The sequence below is a fragment of the Aulostomus chinensis genome, chromosome 23 (genome assembly GCF_037954235.1).
Source record: "Aulostomus chinensis isolate RoL2024-O1b breed Wild chromosome 23, RoL_Achi_v1.0, whole genome shotgun sequence".
NCBI classification, from domain to species: domain Eukaryota; kingdom Metazoa; phylum Chordata; class Actinopteri; order Syngnathiformes; family Aulostomidae; genus Aulostomus; species Aulostomus chinensis.
This window is the reverse complement of record NC_141342.1, coordinates 17,718,249-17,736,777: the sequence shown is the minus strand read 5'-3', so window position 1 is coordinate 17,736,777 and position 18,529 is coordinate 17,718,249. Positions and strand designations below refer to the sequence as shown.

General features: G+C 42.6%; 2 protein-coding genes across 8 annotated transcripts; both read left to right on the top strand.

The window, feature by feature from the left end:
- Nucleotides 1-426: 426 nt before the first annotated feature.
- Nucleotides 427-7,652, top strand: mxra7 (matrix-remodelling associated 7). Of its 4 annotated transcripts, none has more exons than XM_086195335.1 (4): nt 427-1,356; nt 3,477-3,717; nt 4,103-4,211; nt 5,856-7,652. In XM_086195335.1, the coding sequence occupies exons 1-4, from the start codon at nt 1,057-1,059 to the stop codon at nt 5,968-5,970; spliced, it is 765 nt and encodes a 254-aa protein (XP_086051461.1). In that variant the 5' UTR covers nt 427-1,056; the 3' UTR covers nt 5,971-7,652. The 4 variants fall into 4 exon arrangements, with proteins under 4 accessions (XP_086051461.1, XP_086051460.1, XP_086051464.1 ...); XM_086195334.1 differs by having other exon boundaries at nt 4,100-4,211; XM_086195338.1 differs by having other exon boundaries at nt 429-1,356; nt 3,684-3,717.
- Nucleotides 7,653-7,669: 17 nt separating this feature from the next.
- LOC147239865 (alpha-N-acetylgalactosaminide alpha-2,6-sialyltransferase 1-like) lies at nt 7,670-16,614 on the top strand. 4 transcript variants are annotated; one of them, XM_086195330.1, is made up of 9 exons: nt 7,670-7,974; nt 8,139-8,412; nt 8,689-8,851; nt 10,589-10,751; nt 14,267-14,405; nt 14,477-14,580; nt 14,841-14,924; nt 15,541-15,640; nt 15,810-16,614. In XM_086195330.1, exons 1-9 carry the CDS (start codon nt 7,874-7,876, stop codon nt 16,002-16,004), a joined length of 1,323 nt encoding a protein of 440 aa, XP_086051456.1. In that variant the 5' UTR covers nt 7,670-7,873; the 3' UTR covers nt 16,005-16,614. The 4 variants fall into 4 exon arrangements, with proteins under 4 accessions (XP_086051456.1, XP_086051457.1, XP_086051458.1 ...); XM_086195331.1 differs by having other exon boundaries at nt 7,671-7,974; nt 8,340-8,412; XM_086195332.1 differs by lacking the exon at nt 8,139-8,412 and having other exon boundaries at nt 7,842-7,974.
- Nucleotides 16,615-18,529: the final 1,915 nt, after the last annotated feature.

The following is an 18,529-nucleotide window of genomic DNA, read 5'->3' as shown; positions in this document are numbered from 1 at the left end:
TTGCTTCAGGTGAATGCTAATAAAACATCTTTGTGGTAAATCCGGTTTGAATATTCATTTGTTTTTGCCTGTTCGCGCATTAATTGTTGAGTGGGAGTTCGACATGGTTTGTACAAATGTTGGGAAGTGATTTGACTCATATTTTATCGACATTTGTCAATGGCCTCATTTGGAGCTCTTTAAACAAAAACAATATGCAATGCAACCAGGTGTTATGGCCCAGCCTTTCTTTTTTAATGTATCAAATCAAATTCAAGGGTCATTAACATTTTTTTCAAAGGTACCAGGTTATCCAGAAATGACACAAGAAGATATTTACCTTCTCCAGCGAAGCACCTGAACTTAATATGACCTCTGATTGGATGGAGGCACGCAAACACTGTCACTGTGCTAAGCTAACGAGCTGTTAGCTGACCTCTGGGTCTCAGCACCTGGAAAGCAGCATCGGAGAGAGGGACTTTGCCAGTCTTGCTGGCTCTGGTGGGCACCGATTAATGGCACCATTCAAAAAGTCCGTGTGTGAACTTCATGTTGAGGCGCTTTAGGTCAGGTTCACCTTTACCTTTACCTTTAACAGCCCCGCTCCGTTGACCAGTGGCCCGCCAGCGGAATAGGGTCGGGCCCCCCAAGGTGTAGTCTCCCGGTTGACCCTGGCGCTGGCCTCCCCGGGGTGAGAGTCTTGTTTTCCCGGCCCTGCCTTAAACCCTGCTTGACTTTATCACCCAGCGCTTACACGGGCCCTGTCACAGTCTATTTCCATCCCCGTTGTGTGCGGGAACACTCGCCGCTGATGCGATTAACGGAACCGGGGAGCCGGGCACGTTGCAGCGAGCCGTGCAGACCCACCTGACACTCCTCCAGCTCGCAGGGCAGTGAGGGAGAGAGGCGGGGCCGGGAAAGGGGCGTGGGCGTGACGTCACAGCCGGAGAGGCTCCCGTAAATACTCGTTAACGTTGATGTTTGGTTGGGGATTATCACAAGTAGCGAGATGCCTGACAGGGAGTGAATCCATGCGGGGGAGGTGAAGCAGAAGGCGGCGGTCAGACCTCCGTAACGATGGATCTAACTTTTGTAGTATCAGCTATCATTTTCACGCTGCTAGCCATCGTGGTCGCTACGTCGGTATTTAACGGCTCCTCTCCGGCAGCAGCCGACTTTGTAAACGCGAGGAGTTATTTCGGACACAGGGGAGAGGGTGCAGCCGGAGGAGGGGACCTCTCGTCGGCCAAGCAGAACGGTCATGTACCGGACAAGAGGAAGAAGAAGAAGGAGGAGGGGGAGGCGGCGGTTGACGACTGGTGCGAGCTCAGCGGCAGCTCACACGACCACTGGGATGTCGTGAAGTCTGTGCTCTCGGTAAGTGTCACCCATTCACCTGGTTGAAGGTCCGAAACACCGCTTAATGACGTCACGCTCTCTTAATCTGTTTACCGACACTTCATCAGAAGGTGCTGGATAATTGAGTAAAAGTTGAAATATCGTGATCTTCATGTACCGTGGATTGGATCAGATGAAAGGTTAGATTCTGTGTCAGTGTTTGGCAAAACAAATAAGTCAACTGAAGTAATAAATCAAATTCATGGAGTGGAAAATTAAAAGCTGGTTACAGGGAAATTAGCAAAGCCATATATTAAAAATAGAAATGATCACCTGGTGAGCTCATATTATTTATTGTGGCACATTTTGGGTGGTTGACATGCCAGGAAGCTGAGCTCTCAGTTTGTCTTGTTGCTTTTGTGCTCCTTCGTCACTTAAATTTTCAGTTTGTGGATATTTACTTCTTTCAACGTAGGGGTGACTTCGCAACCATTGCAAGTTACTTTCACAGGACAGTTACTAAGATTTCTCCTTGGCAACATCACTGCGTTACATAGTAACCGCCTCCTCATGAAGTGGCTGTCACTACATTGTCCTGTTCACCTGGAGGATGACAACTTAGCAACATCATCAGGAACATTATTCATAGGGAAACTGATGGGGTGCCACTAAATAACACACACACACACTCTCAAGGTTACACACCACCAATTCAAGTGCATTCCAACCACGCAAACACCTAGAAACACACACTCCAACTGTTAAAGTTTGAACATTATTATCTGAAATCATGATAAAACACCACAGAATCACTGACATTTCATTGGTCGTGATGGGAGCACACGCCAACAGATCGAGGCTCACGCCGATACCGTCGCTAAGTGACTGTTGATCGCACTGGTGTGACATCGGCACTGGAAGGTATTTGTCATTTATTTACACATCTCCGTTTTAATCCAATGAGCAGGAGGAAGCAGTGCATTAAAAAATGTGGGTCATGAGCTTTTCCTAATATTTGGAAATTAAGGAAAACCTTACATTTTCGCATTAATGCTTACATGTGTTTGAGCAGGTACACCGTGTGAATATCATAGAAACATCAAGAGTGACACAGGTAAATGATCAGCTATTGGCCATAATCTTTTTGAAAACATCTCTATAAATGATGTCAGCAGAAATACATTCATTTTTATTCCTATTACCCTGCCCTGCGTTACAGTGTGGTTATTTTGGGCGCTTTGACTCATTAGCAGTATTTCACTGTTGTATCTGGTTCAAATTTCGCTTCTTCAAATCGCTTTGTAAACTGTTGTGTAGTTTAGAACAGCAGAGTGTCTTATTCTACGCATCTCATCTGAACGTGAATATACCCATTGTGCTTGTAAGAATGTTTTGGAGTAGACAATAGAATATTTCCCTGTGAGATGTGGTACATATCTGCGCTCGCACATGGAGCACAGGCCCAAATTAGTTCATAAAAGCTTCTTCAAAAATATTTCCTGAGAAAGTTTGCCACAAACAAATACTGCAGTCTTTGCCTTTTTTTTTTCTGACAATGGAAACAAAAATGCCAGCCGCTAAAACAGCAGCAAAAACATAACCTCTGTGGCGGATGTTACTTAAACCGAAGCATAAAATGGAAAGACCCAGAAAAGCAAACCCTAACTCTCGTAGATGGACTTCCTTTTCCTGTCAGCTGGAATCCGTCTCACCTGTGTTTACTGCTCAATCATAAAAGTTGGACAGCATCAAGCTGCCATAAGTTTACCCAACATTGAAATAATGAACATGGCTTCGGGGCAGAGATACTGTGGAAGCAACGCAGCTTGGCAGTGTCATTTACCCAAGATGAACAGATAAAGACCCACCACTAAGACTCCCACAGGCCTGTTCTTGGTCCTCAAGATAGTCCAGGGTCATGGAGGTGGACTAAACAGGACAGGGAGGGTATATCAGTCTTGGCTGTCCTATCGCTAACATCTGGGCAAATGTAGGCCAGCTCAGCATCCAGGAGAGGTGGCGGAGGAAGGTAAACCTGTATGAGCTCAGGCCTGCTTGCAAAGACGTGGCTAAGTGTTTTATAATTGCATGCATTTGCTGGTGCAGTAGGGGTGAAGTTATGGTTTAATGCCCTTCTTCTAACCACTCGACTCTGACAGGAAGAGGCGCATCCCCAAACTCACTCTGGAGAACTGGCAACCCCAGTTGAGCACTCCTCCTCCACATCCAGCCTGTCCATCCCCAGGCCTGGATCCAGAAATATGAGCTTAGACTCGTCCTCCGAGGCCTCGTCAGGGAGGGGCCGAAGGTCATTCATCGGGCTCTCTGATAAGGAGCTCCTAAAGTGTGCTTTCTCTTATCCCCAGACTGAAGGAGCCACAGAGAGCCCAGAGATCAATGGTGAGCCCTTTGAACTTCAGTATTTAAAAATTACATGGAAGTACTGATTTATATAGTACACTAGAATAAAACTAATGCAGTAGAATGTTGTCCTGCAGTGAATCCTCCCTTCAGTAGGAGCGTAACGTTTGTCATGTTTTCATCTCAAATCTGCTTGGAAGATGTATTTTAGAAGATGTTGTTAATAATTTTGATTCATATCAATGCACCATAATCCAGTACATTTGAAGGATCCGTAAATAAGAGCTTCCAGAACTGAACAGGATCGACTGCAGGACTGCCGCGTTACTTTCATCTTGTTGTGCCCAGCAGATCGGCAACTGTAATCTTGATTTCCTCTCCTCAAGGTCAACATCTCTAATTGAAGCTGGTTCTGTTTCAGCAGATACGGGGGAGTCAAATGAGAACAGTTCCTTGAAGTATGTCCCTGGAAAAGCACGATCCCACCACATGGAAATGATGATGTCCAAAGAGGAGCTGGAGGAGGAGCAGAGGTCAGTACAGATACTTTGTTTCCTAACCTACGGCTACGTCGTTTCCCGTTGTGGTCATTATCTCCAGTAGTTCTCCAGAATTACAGAGAACGTTTTCTCCTCTCTCCCTCCGTCTAACCTCGCTTCACGTGTGTGTGTTGTTGGCATTTCACTCGTGGCTTTCCGCTTTTAGCTGCCGTTTCCGCTTCAGGCGAGACTGAGTAAGGCCAGATTGAGTCTTTGCCAGGTGGAGGATGAATTACATGGGGATTGAAGAGGACACTCACAGGTGGCGGCCCTTAACTGTCTGTGAGCCTCTTGAGCTCGAGGCAGGCAGGGAGGGCAGAGCAAAATACGCGGTAACGTATGAGTTATTCTCACCTGTTAACCCTCGGTGGAGTTACTTTTCGGCCATCGTGATGAAACGCGCTGCAACGCCGTGTTTCACACCAATTAGCGGCAGTGATTCTGGCCTCATCAGCACTTGATCCTCAAGCGGCCAGGAAGCGTCGCTCACCTGACCCTTCGTACCCGCCTCCCGCTGCCCCATTGTTCCACATAGTGACACTCAGGTGTCACGGCAGGTGTCACTCAGCTGTGTGGAGGTGTTGATTGTGTCACCTCTGACGGGAGAAGTGTTAATCCTCCGAGGACCTTCTTCTTCTGTCCTACCACAAGGAGGCGTCGGTGTAACACTGCTGACAAGGCAGGCCAAAACTGTCCAGTCATATAGGGAGAAAAGCAGCCAGTGAGGAGTCAGAGGTTGAATACTCTCATTAGTTAGACGTTGGTCTGCATGTGTCCTGGTGAGTTTATGTTCATATATGATAAACTTCAACAGAAACTAGTACCTGAGTGGAATAAACCTCTAAATAAGGGTCCTGTGAACACGGCCTGTTTACTGGTATCCAAATATTTTAGGTGGTGCTGTCGTGAAAAGTCAAGGTCCTGGAATTGGATGTCTGGACCTGTGGTTCTTAATCTGCTGTCTCTTGGTCTGCCAGTGGCTTGTATCTGCAAAGCTGGAGAACCAGCAGTTTCAGGCACCAGCATGTTCAGGACCACAAACGAGGGACCCAAACATGGAGCTGGCCCCATGCTGGTTTCTTATCCCGACCACTCCTGCTCTCCTTGCTAACCCTAACCAGGGGTTCCCGAACCTGCCGCAGGCTCATACAATTTTCCTGGTGTCAGGGAACACTAAGGTTCCAGACGTGCGCATCGACACAGATAGACGGACTCGTTCAGCTCCACCATCACAAAGAACATTTTAAATCAAGTACAGCTGCTAAATCTGTGTCGCAGCTGAACACACCATTTGACCTCCAATCGCCCAAGATGGGTTTTATAATGCATGTTTAAAATCTCACTTCCACTTTGCGGTAATTTTGTAAACCAGTCCTCCTGTTTCCTCTACATACAAACAGGTGTAGCTCAGATGATGCGTCTCCTGATGCGTCTCCCCAGTTTCTCTTTTGACGTGGGATTTTGCTGCCGCTGGCTCCCCTTTCCGAAGGCTTGTTACAAATATTTATGGCCTTATTCCTTTTTATCTCTGAAAACGTGACCTCATGAATGCTGTTAATAATCAAACAGGATTTTTTTTCCCCCTTTTTTTTGTGCGGTTCATTAGGCCTGAACATGTATTTCACCTTCTCTTTGCAGGGTCCAGCGTGAGCAGCTGGCAGCCATCTTCCAGCTACTTAAAGACAACACGGAGACGTTCGGCGAGGTTTCTGAGGGAGACTTGGAGGAGCAGCTCAGACTCTACTCCATCTGAGACTTCTCTTTGACACTTTGTGTTGCGATATGCACCGGATATGCGCTGCCTTACCTGCGAGCTGCACCGAGGGACGACTCCACTCTACCCCATATATTAACTAGATATGGTCAGCTGCCTGCAGCTGGCAGGGGTATCTGCCGAAAGTAGCATCCTCACACAGTTACCCCCTGCTTACCAAAATTCAATCAAGGCATGTAAGAGATATTAAAGACTTTGTAGAAATCAATAATGCAATATGTCTGCATAAGCATCACATCACATAATTCTCAAATGCCACAGGAGGTAAGCAACAGTGCCCAGAAACAACAGCGTGGCGAAGGCCTGAGTCCGACCTCCCATGGCTAAGTTAGCATCGATAATCCCTTGTCTAAAAGTCGACGGGACACATGAAATAAAGTCTTTGGTAAACGCAAAGATCAGATTTTGTTCTACAGTGTAAGATATGTCAGTAAAAACCACACTCGTGAATTTCAATGCTTTTTTTTGTGTGTGTGTGTGTGTGTGTGTGTGTGTGTGTGTGTGTGTCTTAAAAATGGTGGTTGCTACCAAGTGGTTAAATGAGGCCAAAGAGGTTGTGGTTCTGCTACCAGTGAACACTTGATTCATGACTTCCACATCAGCGCTCATGCATCCAGGTTCACCGATGGCAGAACAATGGCTTTAACTTCAAGCCACTCTGAACACGCTTCACAAACTATCAAAGCTGTGCCGACTTGTGAGGAAGTGACTTTAAACTTGTGTTCCCTAAAGAGTGCTGGTGTGAATTCTCACTCATCCAGGTCACGGTACCTCTGAAGTTTTGAGTCGCTGGAACCTGGACTTGTATCCTGTTTATGGGAGCGTTTCGTCACTAGCGGGCAATTACAGGTGTGAACCTTTACCGAAGGTCACATATGAGCTCTTGCTTCCAGGAACCGGTTGGGTCGACGACTCTCACGGGACCTCAGTGACCTGGTGAGGCTTCACACCTGCACAGGGTTGAAAGTCTGCAACTCCCTAGCGGTTTGGTAGAACTCAAGAAACCTCTTGAGGGAGAGGTGAAATGTCTCTAATAAGAAAACAAAACAAAACAAAACCAAGTGCAGTTGCAGACTTTTGCCACAAGGCTTGTTTTTGGCATTAATCCTAAATACAGTCTAAAAACCCCTTTGGCTGTTGGTAAAGGGAACCTACTGTGATACTAACTTCCATGTTACAAGAGTACAACATCTCTGCAGCACTTCATTGGCATCCATCTTTGACCACATTGAAAACACGTTGAACTGCTGGGATCAGTTCTTGAGTTACTGTGTGGAATGAAACGGCGAGCAGTAGTAGTATCCCCAGAATGTGTGCGGCAGATACGACTATAATAACACAGTATTCAACACAGCTTTACCGTCTCCTCGGTGACATTCACAACTGCTTCTACTGTTCTATTGTGTTGTTTTGTTGCTGCACCCTCATCACACTCAAAAGGTAAAACCAAAGCAGCTGGAATTTTCTGACGGAAACAGGTTTTTTTTCTTTCTTTTTCTGGCTTCTACAACATAAGGATGATTGTTGCTATTAGTTTTATATTATTAAAAAAAAAAGTGAATTTATGACACAACATTTTTTAAATTCAAAGTTATCTTAGTCTGTACCAGGTTTTAATCCCGTAGAACCTCTGCATAACTTCTCTCATCGGTTGTGTAATAAACTGAGCCACAGTAAACACATTGTGAAAGTCTGCATGTGTGAGTGAGTGGTTCTCGCTTTGTTGTGTATCTCAGTATCCGTGCAGTAGCCCTGCCCAATTGAGTCTGGTCACAAGGTGTCATATACCCCTTGTACCTTTTCAACCGAGGCACCAACTCCAGGTACAGAGCAAACACGTGTCAGTGCTTAATTGAGCAGAAAAAGACTCCGGTTGTCAGGAATGGCCATCCAGGCTACCAAGATATTTTCTATGTTGTTAGCATTCTCCATGGGCGTATTATTTTTTGTGTTATCAGGGGAAAATTTATCAGTAAACTTCAGGTAAGTGGCTTTTTTTTTTTTTAATGTTAGTATAAAAAAAAATAAAAAGAGAAAGTGCATGATTTTGAGATTCAGGTATACTTGCAGTTGCTGATGGTGTTTTGTTTTTTTTCTTTTTTCTAATTCTTCCATGTTGCATGTGTTGTTGCTCTGTTCCAACTCAGCTGGACTGCTTTCTCAGGGAAACTCAAACACAGAGGTGACGACAGGTGGACTGTGAATGAGACAACTTTACAGGATTATAGACAGAAATTGAGAGCCGTGTTAAATACAAACAGTACAGCGGGAATGACTGTGTCTCAATTTAAAACTGGCTCTACTGCACAAGGTGTTGTTCCTGAGACTCCCATGCCCATCCTCTACAGAAAATCCTTCCAGAAACTTCCTGTGTGGGATTTTGAGGATATTTATAACCAGGACGCTCCCCCCAGACAGACTGTAAGCATGCAATGACAAGATAAGACAGAAACAAATTTAATTGGAGGGGGAAATCATAGCTGCTGTTAGCACAGCGTGTGTTTGTGTTTGGTGTGACCATAGATCTTTATGTTAGCTTTGCCCTCCAGGCTGTATTTACAGTCAACTGTACTTAAATGTATGTTTTCCTTTTGCTGCCCCTGCTGTATGAGGCCTAAAAGAATTGGTTGTTGGCAATTTTTGTGATTTTTTTTTTAATTTTTTTTGAAAATGTAGTATTTTCACCAACACTTTCAGACATGTGCCCAGTCTCTTCGGAATTCTGAGGACGAGAGCTTCAAGAAGGGTTTCCTTCCCAACATACGCTTGTTTCTGCACAAAGATAATATCAACATGAGCGAGTGGAACCGACTTTCACATTTTAACAATCCTTTTGGTTTTATGGATTTCAAGTACGAAGGTAGGTGAGGGTGTGATAAGTATGCCCTTGATGTGTCAGGACACCGTATCTTATATCTCCTGTGGTTGTGGGCAAATCATTTTGTTTTAACATCAATTTACAACGAATGTAATAACATTTTCAGTGTCATTCCACTCTCTGTTTAATTCCTTCCAAGAGCTCCATACATACATTTCTGCAACAGGGACATTCATCAAATCAGCGCTAGTTTGTAGTGCTGCTTTAAAATAGCTTGGAAACCTAAGAACCAAAATCATTGGTTAGGGGTATAAACATGAACAACAAGAATATTTATAGGGGAAGCTAAGTAGAGGAAAAAACGAAGACCAAGACCCTTGTCCAGTCGGCTAAACTGTAAATGACTTTATTTTAACATCTTTTAATCATTTCCTTTTTTCACCTCTTCTCACTCGACTTTTACATCTTCAAAAAATGGGGGGTAAAAAGTATGAGTGGAAAAAATGAGAAAATCAAGGTGTTGTATATTCCTTCTTGCGACAGCATTCTGATAGATTTGTCATCACACATTTCTTTGGTAGCATTTGTCCTTTGGCACAGGGGTGTACATCAACAGCAAAGATTAAATTTAATCTGAAGGCTCCAGGATATCGCTTACGCCAATTCAAACAAATTGTGTACATGAGATAATCAAGCCTTTTGCTTTCATGTCCAACACAGAAAAAACAAACAAACAAAAACATCGGCAGTCGTTTAGAGTTGTGTTCATATCCTGCTGAATATGAGTTTAATGTTCCCTCTGCTCTGCTGTTCCCTCTTTAGCACTCACCAGCTCTTTTGTGGCTGGGGTCAAATGGGTTTTATCAGTAGTTTTCAGCAGAAAAATTCCACCTGCTGCTGTCAAGTTGATGAGAAAGGAGTAAAGGGTCAGGGAATCTTAAATATTTAGGTGACGTTTAAAAGAGTTTGAAGTGACGCTTTAGTCAAAAAGAACCTTTCAAATACGAAACAGCTCACAAAGATATTTTTTCACCGCTGCGACTCTTGAGAGCAGAGGAAGCTAGCCGTTGATGTGTAGCTTGAATTAACTTGTAGCCACCAACAACGACTGGCGAACTGTCCAAAAACATCCATGTACAAACACTCCCAACGGATCGAATCGAAGACTTGAAGACTTCTTCATCCAGTTGTATGCTCGGTAATCCACAAACACATTGCTGTAGGGTACAAATACATAAACATGACACTTCCAGGTTGTTGCTCGTTCACGGTAGCACCAAGCACGACAAGCTAGCGCATTCACGGTAGCAATGAAACAGAGATGCTGGAATATTATTTTACGCTAAAATAAAAAGTGTTCATGGATAACTGAGCATGCAGCTGCATGAAGAAGATGTAGATTGTATGAGACAATGTGACAGAGAGTTTGGACACACACATTTTTGGACAGTTTCGCTGTTTGTGTGTTGGTGGTCATGGGGCACCGTTAGCGTCAAGCTAAATACACATGGCTTTTTTCCCCCTTCTTCTTTCTGGAGTTACAAAGAAGTAATGCATACAGGGGGAAAATGTCTTGTGAGCTCAGGAAACACATTTGTAAAATTTGTAAAATACAGTAAAAAATACTTGCTAACTACACTTTTTGGCTGAAATATCACTTTAAAGATATTAAAGCACTCTGCAGATCATTTTAAGTGATGTCATTTCTAGTTTTAACCATCTAGCTTGTCATAAACAGCATCTTAATGCAGTTTTTCTATGTTTTGTTCTGGATTGCAGATGTGATGGACTCATTAAAGTTGATACCAAAGCCAAAGGAGCCGCTGCTCCCACCGAAGCCCAGCAGCGATGGTTGTGTAGTCTGCGCTGTGGTGGGCACTGCTGGAATTCTCAATGGCTCTAAAATGGGGAAAGAGATTGATGCACATGATTATGTGTTTCGGTAAGAGGCAAATCAGGTCGCAGACACTTGAGTAGCTTATTGGATCGGCTCCAGTAGTCTCTATCTTATAGGATGAAGTCTAAACAAATGAAAAGGATTTTTTTAGCCACCCACTTGAGGGCTATCATTTATTTGCTTCAGGGGTGTTTTAACTGACCATCATTCTTTGGAATGTTTTAACCGCATATTTACAAACGCAATAGTTACCTATGGTGCGAATACCTAATTTGTAACTCTGTCAGGACCTGTCAGTCTGTTAATGCAGCATTATGTGGTGGATTCGGCACAACATAGGCTAAAATTATGAGCGACTTAGGATCCTTTTTGTAGTGAACGCTCTTAATCCAGGCAGTTAGATCGGGAAAATAGTCATGTGTCAGCGTGCGACACTGTGATTCCGCATACTTTTTTTTTTCCCTCTCATCCATCTGTATATTAGACAGAATTACATTTCTGATGGATGGAAATGCTACCTGTTAGCTAGTGGGCTAACGAGGTAGCCAGTTAGCCAAGTGTGAGAGGCTAATTTTGACTGTTTTAGGCCATCTGGTCATTTGGAATATGAGCATGGTGCAGCAATGAGTGTTAGCCTGTTAGCTTTTGTCAGCATTTATTTACACACCATCGCTTTCGCTGGCACATTGTTTATATGGTCTCTCCAAAATAACTTCCTTATTTCTTTTTTCCTCCCCCCAGTGAATACAAAGCATATTCTGGACTGAAAGAGAAGTAATGAGGAGTTTCTCAGGTCAAACAGGTGCTAAGAGGAATGAATGAACTTCAAGCTGACATGTAGATGGACGCTGAACGGCATGGAAATATAGCGTTAGGGTCTGGTTCAGATTAGGAGCGAAAAACACTTTGTTAACATGACAAAAACATTGATTCATAGTTGTGAAATGCAGTCTCTTCCATACAATCACATCCTTTCTATGAGAAAAACCATAATATATGTCATTTTCATTTCCCTACTCCCACACCAAATACATACAAGAAGTAGAACAGGAAGCCCGTTGAGGCTTAACCGCGTTGCGGTATTTCCCGCCATGTGAAAAATATCAAGAGAACGTCATTGTGCCTGCTTTAGACGAATAGTTCCCTTAACTTTACTGTAGCTGCACTGTTTTCTCTTTAGATGCTTTACATGCTTTTGCATTTACGGTCTAAATCTTAATGTGACGTCGTGCAATGTCAAAAGTGTCTGAAACTGAATGAAACTGCAGAATTGTTTGCTGCAACAGTTCTCCAGTATCTTTCCTGCAGTGCAAAACTTAGAACCAATTAAATTCCAAGACACCATCTCAGTATGTAGGTTCCAACTGTTTGCGTTCATGTTGGATTGTTCCTCCACTGTTGTTTGTTCAACTTATACAATTTCAAACACCGGAGAGAAGCTGGTTATATATGATCAGGACTTCAGTGTATCACCATGGGAGTGGTGACTGGTTTCTAAATATTCCTACGCCACACCTGATTGGGATGTACTTGGTTGCTGATGCTGCAGCGTTCGTGAACCTCGTCTTACCACGTTAAAAACCAGTGTTTCCAGTTTGTGCACAGAGGCTTCCTTCACCAGTTACCCTCATCTTGGTTCTGCCAATGGCAAACAAGACGACATTATTTTGACAATAGGAAAAGTCTCATGTTTCAACAGCACCTCATTTTTCTTCTCCACGTCTGACAGCCACACATTCAGAACCTCCTTCTCCTTCTCATTAGCGCTTTAAATTTTTCTTTACTTTTTAGTGACTTTTTTTTAATTAATTCTGATCGCATTTTAAAATGAAACATAAATGCCTTCATAGATAATATTTACAGAGAGATTTTTGCTGTTGTTGTTGGTAGTTTGGAATGAAGCCATTTCATTTTTATTCTAGAAATAGCACAGTAGGGACAAACCCAGTAGGAACATTTTTTTTCTTCCTTTTTTCTTTTTTCCCTTTGCTTCATCTTAATTAACTCAGTCTTTCCCATTCATGGAGTCCCGGATCACACTTGTAGACCTGATAGCTGCCGTGCTAATCTCTTTAGGTGAACCTGACCTCCTGCACCCTTAGGGCTTAAGAAGTTAATCATTAAGAAAAAAAAAGAAAAGCCATATTGTTTCATCACATCCTGGACATCAAATCCCACAATAACTGATTCCTCCGTTAATGTGATGACCACCTGCATGTTCGTTACACGTGAAGGCGCCGTAGTTCCTGCTGTCTAATTAGAATCTATTTAAATCTGCCACACCTGTGCAATGGCAATAAATCTAAGCCCGTAGCACTTGGGCCAACACTTCGGTAATCCCCTCTTTAACATGGTGTCCTTCCCTGCACGCCGCGGTAGAGCGCGAGGGGAGACGTTTACAGTAAGAAGACCTGCTGAACAGGCACGCGGAAAGATTTTGTGCGCCAAGAAAACATATCATTTCCATCATGAGTTTATGGCCAGGCTCAACGAACGGAGGGGAAAGAATTTTATATTCGTTTATCAAAAAGTATCACAGACTTGCCGGTGTAGCTGTGGTTTGATACACCGCCAGAAATACTGGGTTTTTTGTTGTTGTTGTTGTTTTTAGGAAAATGTCCCCATTGTTAAGAGTCAGAACCTGGTACATGTCGTAGGAAAAGACTTTTTTTTTTAAACCTTGTGACGTCTGAGCCGGTGTCAAACGTCAACGTTAGGCTCCCCTGTCAAATCAAATGGTTTAATCTGGATCCCACAGGCATGCAGGAACTCTCAGCAGACATGGTTCATTCTTGATGTATCGGCACCTCATTCTAACCCTTGTCTGAGGGGAGTTCCACGCTCAAGGGAGGTGCAACAGAAGGTGAAGAGGGATGGGAATCCGGCTGAAGGGGCCGGTCCTTAAAAAAAATGTAGCCCGTCCCGTCTGGGGTCTGTACAGTGTTCCTCGGTGCTCAAGCAGTTGACACTAGCAAAGTGACGCCATTACTGCTCATTAACCTTTACTTCATCCGTGCCAACATGTTAAACGAGTTACATTCCGGTAAACAGCTGTGCATGGTGGATTGAAGTCAGATATGATATCAAAGTCCGTGCTTGTCTACTTTTTTTTTATATATAGGTTTTACTTGAACAAAGGGTCAGTGTGTCTCCAGGATGTTGGTATAGGGTGTATATAACACGTCTGACAGCCTGTGGCGGACTGTGTTCTCATGGAAAACTTAAAATGAAATTAAAATGACAATCCATGACAGCCTATGGTCGCAATAACGCCACCCAAGCACGTATGTGTCATTGTGACAGGAAACTAAAATCAACGTACAATAACCCAATAAGCAGTTTCATTTTAATATGGGTCTTCTATGGCTGCAATAAAATCTAAATTGAAAAGCTTAAAAATCGACTTTTAATTTTGCAGGTTGTACCCAGCCGCTGAATCAAATCGGATTATTTTTTCCCACTAATGGAAGAAAGGTTTCGGTTAAAATGAGCCTTGGTTTGAAGCGTCATCACTGAGCGTATTCAGCAGGTCTGGTTGGTGACTGTTGCTTTTGCGGCAGGATGAACGGCGCCGTCATCAAGGGTTACGAGGAGGACGTAGGAAGCAGAACGTCGGTGTACATTCACACGGCTCACTCCGTCACCGCATCCTTGTACGTGCTCAGGAAGTACGGATACAAGTCCGTCCCACGTGACGAGGTATTTCAGCTCCCGCCGCAGTTGTCCAGGCGTTCAGAACTCGGCCGTACTCACTCAGCTCTCGTCATCAGGGTATAAAATATGTGATGATTCCAGAGGGGATGAGGGACTTCCAGTGGCTCCGAGGGCTTCTCACAGGAGGGAGAGTGGCTGCGGGTCCATACCGCAACTCACGGTGACAATCAACTCTCTCTCTCTCTCTCTCTCCCCCTCTCTCTCCCTACATACGTATACATAAAGAAAATTATTCAAGATTAAATACTATTTATTCTGGAAACAGACTTTATTTTACAATATTATGAATATGTATTCAAAGGTGCAAGTCACCAAAGTGTCAGAGTTACAGGTTACGTCACAGACGCGTACTTGATGCAATTTCCTCTCGTCATCTTTTCATCATCGGCCTCACTAACTTTGGTGTTTTCTCCCCCCCAGGCCAAGAACGTACTACGCCGGGCGGTACAACGAGAGCCGCTTTTACGTCCTACACCAGGACTTTCTGAGATACGTACGAAACAGGTCAACCTCCGTTCACAGTCCACAAGATGAGATGAGATGAGATCACATGACATGAGATGAGAAAAGCTTTTATTTGCTCCGAGACTTGAGAATTAAGGATACAACATATTAAGAGATCTTACAACAACAACAACAACAACAACTACAGAGTTAATTTAAAAAAAAAGAAGCTCAGCAAGTGTGAAGCTGGGTAAAAGCTTTGGAGCTCGTATTTGAAGCCGTCTCATGAACTGGCTTCCCTCTTAGCTACCGCTACTGCGTTACAATTTACAAAAGCTGCCTCACAGTTCTCCCCGCTGGCTGTTGCTGCAAATAATACAGCGTCAGGGGATGTTTTTGGAGTTACGTTGACAAGGGAGTTCCCATTAAGGAATTTACATGAGGAGAATGACCCGCTAATCTTAATGTTCCAGGACGCCAGTGCTTTGTTTTCTCCTCCTGGTTTTGTTTGGCAACTGAACTGCAGAGCTTTGGGTGAGCTGACGGCTCCTTGTGGGTTTTCTTCGAGAGTCTCGTTAAAAGTAAATTGGAGTTGTGTGGCTGTCATGAAATGACGGCATAAAATCAGTCCAGCTACATTTCAGTGACTGCATGTCTTCATTTTTGTTGCCAACAGGTTCTTGAAGTCTCATAATCTGAATGCAAAATTCTGGGCGATTGTAAGACCAACCAATGGGGCGTTTGCCCTCTTCCTGGCTCTCCACACCTGTGATATAGTGAGTTAATGTTATTTAAATGTGTCCAAATGCCATCTATTCCTGCTTTTTTCTGATAAAGAAGATAAAGAGAGAGAAAATCTCACATTATATTTCAACAATTCCTTCTTTTTTGTTTTTTTTTTTAGGTGTGATTTAATCCTAATCCTCCCCAATCTCTCCCTTCCAGGTGCATGCGTACGGCTTCATGACTGAGGACTACAAAAAATACTCCAACTACTATGTCGAGAGGCACATTAAAACCAACGTGGTTTTCTACGCCAATCACGACTACATCCTGGAAATGAAACTGTGGAAAAAATTCCACGACAGTAAAATAATACGATTATATCAAAGAACGGAGCCAGAAAAGCCAAAGCAGTGATACACTTTGAATGACAAGAGGAGCATAAAATTAATGATGACAGGTTTAAAAAAAAAAAAAAAAACCCGCAGTAAAAATACTATTATTGCCAATATTGCATTTTGTATTTTGAAAAACAAAACAAAACAGTAGGTAGGTGGTGCACAAAGGAAAATTCAAACCTGTGAGGGAAACTCTGTTTTTGTGAGACTTTGAAATGCAGCTTTAGTCGTCTCCTCTTCACCTCGGACAGCGAGAGGTCGATGGGATCTCAATGGCTCATCCGTTATTTGGCGTCCTGAAGTTGTTGGAAAGCACTCATCCAGCCATTCCAGTTCACCCCTGAGGACTACAATCATGTCAGTCACTTCATATTTAAAAAGAAAGAAACTCTTCTAGAGGTCTTTGCTGCTGTTAACCATTGTTTGGGTGGCGATTTCCAATATTTCATACTTGGGAAAATTATCTGAGCCTTTTTTCAAACGTTACGAAATTGTGGCCCTTGTGCAGGCTATAGTTTATCTTTTTGTTTACTCATTCTGTTGTGGTTATTGTAATCTTGTGTTTTTTTTTGTGGGAAATGTCCTGCAATTAAAAAAATAAAAATAAAAAAACACATTGCATAACTTGACCATGGTGTCATTGTTTTTTGTCTCCGTCCGGTCAAGAATTATTTTTGTTTTAGTGGATGTGCAGAGTTTGATGGTCGATGTCACATCCGCTGATATAAGTCTTTTTTTTTTTTCTCGGTGAAAACATGAGATCAAGAGGCGGTTCCTTTTTTTTTTCAGGATTTATGGAATTTGGTCAAAATTTTGTCTGACGTCAAGGGATATTTTCAATCGCTGTACCCAGAGTTGATTCAGACGAATAGCACCACCTGCTGACGTATTAGCGCACACACACGAGTAGATAGTGATAGATATGGCCGCAAATAATACATCTATTTAGTTACCGCCCAGAAAAAAGAACATCTAAACTGTAAGAAAAAGACATCTTGAATAAAGTTTTGAAAAGTAATACAAAATATTAAGAGGTGTCATATTGCGAATGGCAAAAATGAAACTCCTGAATGATTTTTATTTGTGCAAATGGATTTTATGTAGCCATTTCAACATATTCAGAGATTAAAAACTCATTTTAATGGGTGACATGTATGATATAATGGAGGTGATTAAATTAAAATAGCACTTAATCAATACTATCATTTCATCACTAGGATACACTGAAGTATTATTAATTTTTAAAGAACAAATTGTAAGTTAATTGTATTTTAGAATCTAAATCTTTTCCTGATAACTTATTGACCGTCCCTCCTCCTATGTGAGCCTTTATACCAACTTTACTTTGTTACATTTGTCTAGATGAGGCAAGGCGCCTCAGTTAGCATCACTGCTACGTAGATGCTGTGCGTACAAAAGACCCCTCAACCAATGAGAGGTTGGACTGTCTTGACATTTCATTCTTGATGTGCGTAAGTTCTGCAGAAGAGAACTAAATTATTCATACCCAAATGAAATATCACATCTTTGTGCATGTGGTAATTACTGTTAAATTAATTATTAAATGAAGAATTTCACTTACACACCATAGGGAGTCATAAAGGATAATATGTGGGAGGCAACCTGCAGCCTCTGGAAATGACGAACCTGAGCAGGAAGCAGCTGCAGTCTTATCATCTCCTGAGATCGAGATGCTACAAATGAAGGTGCACTTATAGATTTAAGCGGTATACGTTCATTTAATTGTTTAATTGCGTATGTCGATTATAATTGCGTTTCATTGTTTTGCGAATTAGCAGGTAGATCAAAAGGTCAAGCAGGGAGGGAGAGAGAGAGAGAGGGAGAGAGAGACTGTCCTCATGTTGAAAATGGTCCAAAAAAAGAGAGAAAAATAATGCGGAAGTAACATAAAAGGAAGGAAATAACCTAAATGGGTCTATGTGGCTGTCACTGTGGAAACTGAATTGTTACCAACTGTATTTTGTCTCTGCTGCAGACCTACACAACTTTGAGTGGACAAATATCTCCGTTTGATATCTTATTGTATCATTATTGGGGGTGTTTCCCATCCATATTAACCACTTTTTTCTGGGCTTCTCAGGCGGTTAATCCATGTGGATATTTTGTTTGTTGCACTTGTATTTGCATTATTTCTGTTAAAACAGAAAGTTTCGAAATAATTAAAAGTTACATGACTCATATGACTTGAACTGCTTGACTTTTATTTTCTGGATACTCAGTGGTAAGAAATGTTGAACTCTTTCTGTGGTTTTCTGTTTAGGGAATGTAAAAATTCTTGTCTTGGCCCCCAAAACCCCATACAACACGCAATACTTTTTCTGCTTCCTTGTGCACTACAGTGCAATGTAAATGTATTTTTGAGCAATGGTAAGCTGAACCACAGGGAGCTGTAGTTCTGCATGAATGCTGCTTCTGTTTGGAATCGCCTATTACTTAAGTAGACAAAGGATCTTTAAGAACTGACTGCACTGCAACTGATCTAATTTTTATTTTCCTGTTTTATGTATTTAACCTTATTTTACC

Bases quoted from the DNA above. Each gene is read 5' to 3' on its own strand.
- mxra7 (XM_086195334.1), top strand. From the start codon at position 1,057: ATGGATCTAACTTTTGTAGTATCAGCTATCATTTTCACGCTGCTAGCC. The intron at 3,718-4,099 runs GTGAGCCCTTTG...GTTCTGTTTCAG, and splicing joins AGAGAGCCCAGAGATCAATG to CAGATACGGGGGAGTCAAAT. The intron at 4,212-5,855 runs GTCAGTACAGAT...TTCTCTTTGCAG, and splicing joins GAGCTGGAGGAGGAGCAGAG to GGTCCAGCGTGAGCAGCTGG.
- LOC147239865 (XM_086195330.1), top strand. From the start codon at position 7,874: ATGGCCATCCAGGCTACCAAGATATTTTCTATGTTGTTAGCATTCTCC. The intron at 8,413-8,688 runs GTAAGCATGCAA...CAACACTTTCAG, and splicing joins ACGCTCCCCCCAGACAGACT to ACATGTGCCCAGTCTCTTCG. The intron at 14,406-14,476 runs GTATTTCAGCTC...TCTCGTCATCAG, and splicing joins AGTCCGTCCCACGTGACGAG to GGTATAAAATATGTGATGAT.